The 2,316-nt window shown below is 40.6% G+C and overlaps 1 protein-coding gene across 1 annotated transcript in view; it reads left to right on the plus strand.

Moving 5' to 3' along the window:
* Positions 1–2,316, plus strand: part of LOC106883976 (integrator complex subunit 11-like) — a 32,499-nt gene that overhangs the window by 18,995 nt on the left and 11,188 nt on the right. The window contains 2 exon segments of the mRNA XM_014935135.2: positions 1–57; positions 1,389–1,499. Coding sequence (XP_014790621.1) covers positions 1–57; positions 1,389–1,499 — 168 coding nt within the window.

Genomic DNA, 2,316 nt, shown 5'->3' on the forward strand with positions numbered 1-2,316 from the left:
TCCATGGAGAAGCAGCTAAAATGGATTTCCTCAAACAGAAAATTCAACAGGAATTTGGTAAGTTGACTCCACTTACTTTTCCTCTCGTTTCTTTCAGCTTTTGATGTATATATATATATATATATATATATATATATACCGGAGTGAGCACATAAATGTGCAACAAGGTGCAAAAAAGAGTACTCAAATACCAGAGGTAGAGTAATGTGCTTTATTTAAAAGCAGCAGAAATATTTTTAAAAACTGTTACTCGGCTGGAGTGTATATCAGCCAAAACGTTGTGTTAACAACAAACAAGATGAGGACAAATATCTGTCAATTGTAAATAATGTACATAATTCCTCATCTCTTAAATATAGAACTGTAAAAGCAACACTGGTTGTCAAGCAGTGAAGATGACAAAGACACATGCATATACACACACTCACTCACACACACACACACACACATATGCGACAGGCTTCTTTCAGTTTCCGTCTACCAAATCCACTCACAAGGCTTTGGTCGGCCCAAGGCTATAGTAGAAGACACTTGCCCAAGGTGCCACGCAGTGGGACTGAACTCGGAACCATGTGGTTGGTAAGCAAGCTACTTGCCACACAGCCACTCCTGCGCCTATATGAACTTCCACGCAGTTTGTCTACCAAATGCACCCACATGGCAATGGTCAGCCTGGAGTTAACCTTATCACAGTGTATTCCCACTATAACTGGAATAGGTGAAACCTCATCTCAGCCAGATTCCTGGTAAAGCGGTAGTGAGCATCACACATAGATGAAGAAAATGTGGCTGAAATCATTACTCTTGTGCTGTCTCATCATCGTCATCATCATTGTCTAACATCCACTTTCCATGCTGGCATGGGTTGGATGGCTTGAGACAAAGAGCTAGCTAGACTCCACTTGTCTGTTGTGGCATGGTTTCTATGACTGGATATCTTTCCTAATGTCAACCACTTTACAGAGTGTGCTGGGTGCTTTTTACATTCTACTGTCACGGGTGTAATTAACGCAGCACCAGCACAAGTGCATTGATGCAGCACTGGCATGGGTGCTTTTAAGTGGCACCAACACTTAAAAGAATAAAAATGAGTAAAATCACCGTCCTCCACACACACACGCTTGTATGTGTGGAAGACTGATTTTACTCATCTTTATTCTTTCTGCTCTGGAGACCAGCTGGAGGGTAAAGTTTGACCCAGAAAGGGTTAAAGTAGAAGATACTTGCCCAAGGTGCTGTGCAGTGGGATTGAACCCAAAATACCTCTAATACCCCTGATGCTTCAAGGCAACATCTTCGAGAAGTGTTGCCTTTTGTTATGATGTCTGTGTCTTGTAACACTCCTGTTTCTCTATTTGTCTTACATCCCTCTTGTTTCTCCCTTTCAGGAATCGACTGTTTCAAGCCAGCAAATGGTGAGACAACTGTTATCCGTACAATACATAATGTTCCTTTAGACATTTCTGTAAATCTCTTGAAGCGAGAAGCTTCTTTATCAGGTTTGTGCTGATGTTCTTTCCCGTTTTTTTTTTTTTTTTTACATTTTGTTTTTACTCTTTTATTCTGTCTACCAAATTCCCTCACAAGAAAGAATTTGGTAGACAGAAACCAAAAGAAACCTGTCATACATACACACATAGTTTATAGATCCAATGTAGGTCGAATCATTAAAAAAGTACCCCATCCTGTGAGAGAATAAATACCAATTTAATTCACAATTACATGTTTTTTTTTCTTCTCATTTTCCCCCATTTTATCACAGTCCAGCATCCTAGTTTTAAATAAATTTGATGTATGAACTGAGCCTGAAAAATTGCTTGGAGATACATGCCGTGTTTTAAATCTGCCAGTTTAAAGTATCATAAAGCATGAAACTTTTGTAATCTTGGATTAAATTTATATATATCTTTGTGAAGGCACATGGCTCAGTGGTTAGAGCATCAGACTCACAAGCTAGAGGTAGTGAGTTCAATTCCTGGACCAAGCTGTGTGTTGTTCTTGAGCAAGACACTTTATTTCACATTGCTTCAGTTCACTCATCTGTAGAAATGAGTTGCAATGTCACTGGTGCCAAGCTGTATCGGACCCTTTGCCTTTTCCTCGGATAACATCGGTGGCATGGAGAAGAGAGGCTGGTATGCATTTGTGACTGCTGGTCTTCCATACACAACCTTTGCTTGGACTTGTGCCTTGGAGGGGAGCTTTCTAGGTGCAAACTCATGATCATTCATGACCAAAGAGGGTCTTTACCCTTTATATCATCATCTGCGTGGAGGCGCAATGGCCCAGTGGTTAGGGCAAAGGATCGCGGTTTCG

The sequence above is a fragment of the Octopus bimaculoides genome, chromosome 26 (assembly GCF_001194135.2).
Source record: "Octopus bimaculoides isolate UCB-OBI-ISO-001 chromosome 26, ASM119413v2, whole genome shotgun sequence".
Taxonomy (NCBI): Eukaryota; Metazoa; Mollusca; class Cephalopoda; order Octopoda; family Octopodidae; genus Octopus; species Octopus bimaculoides.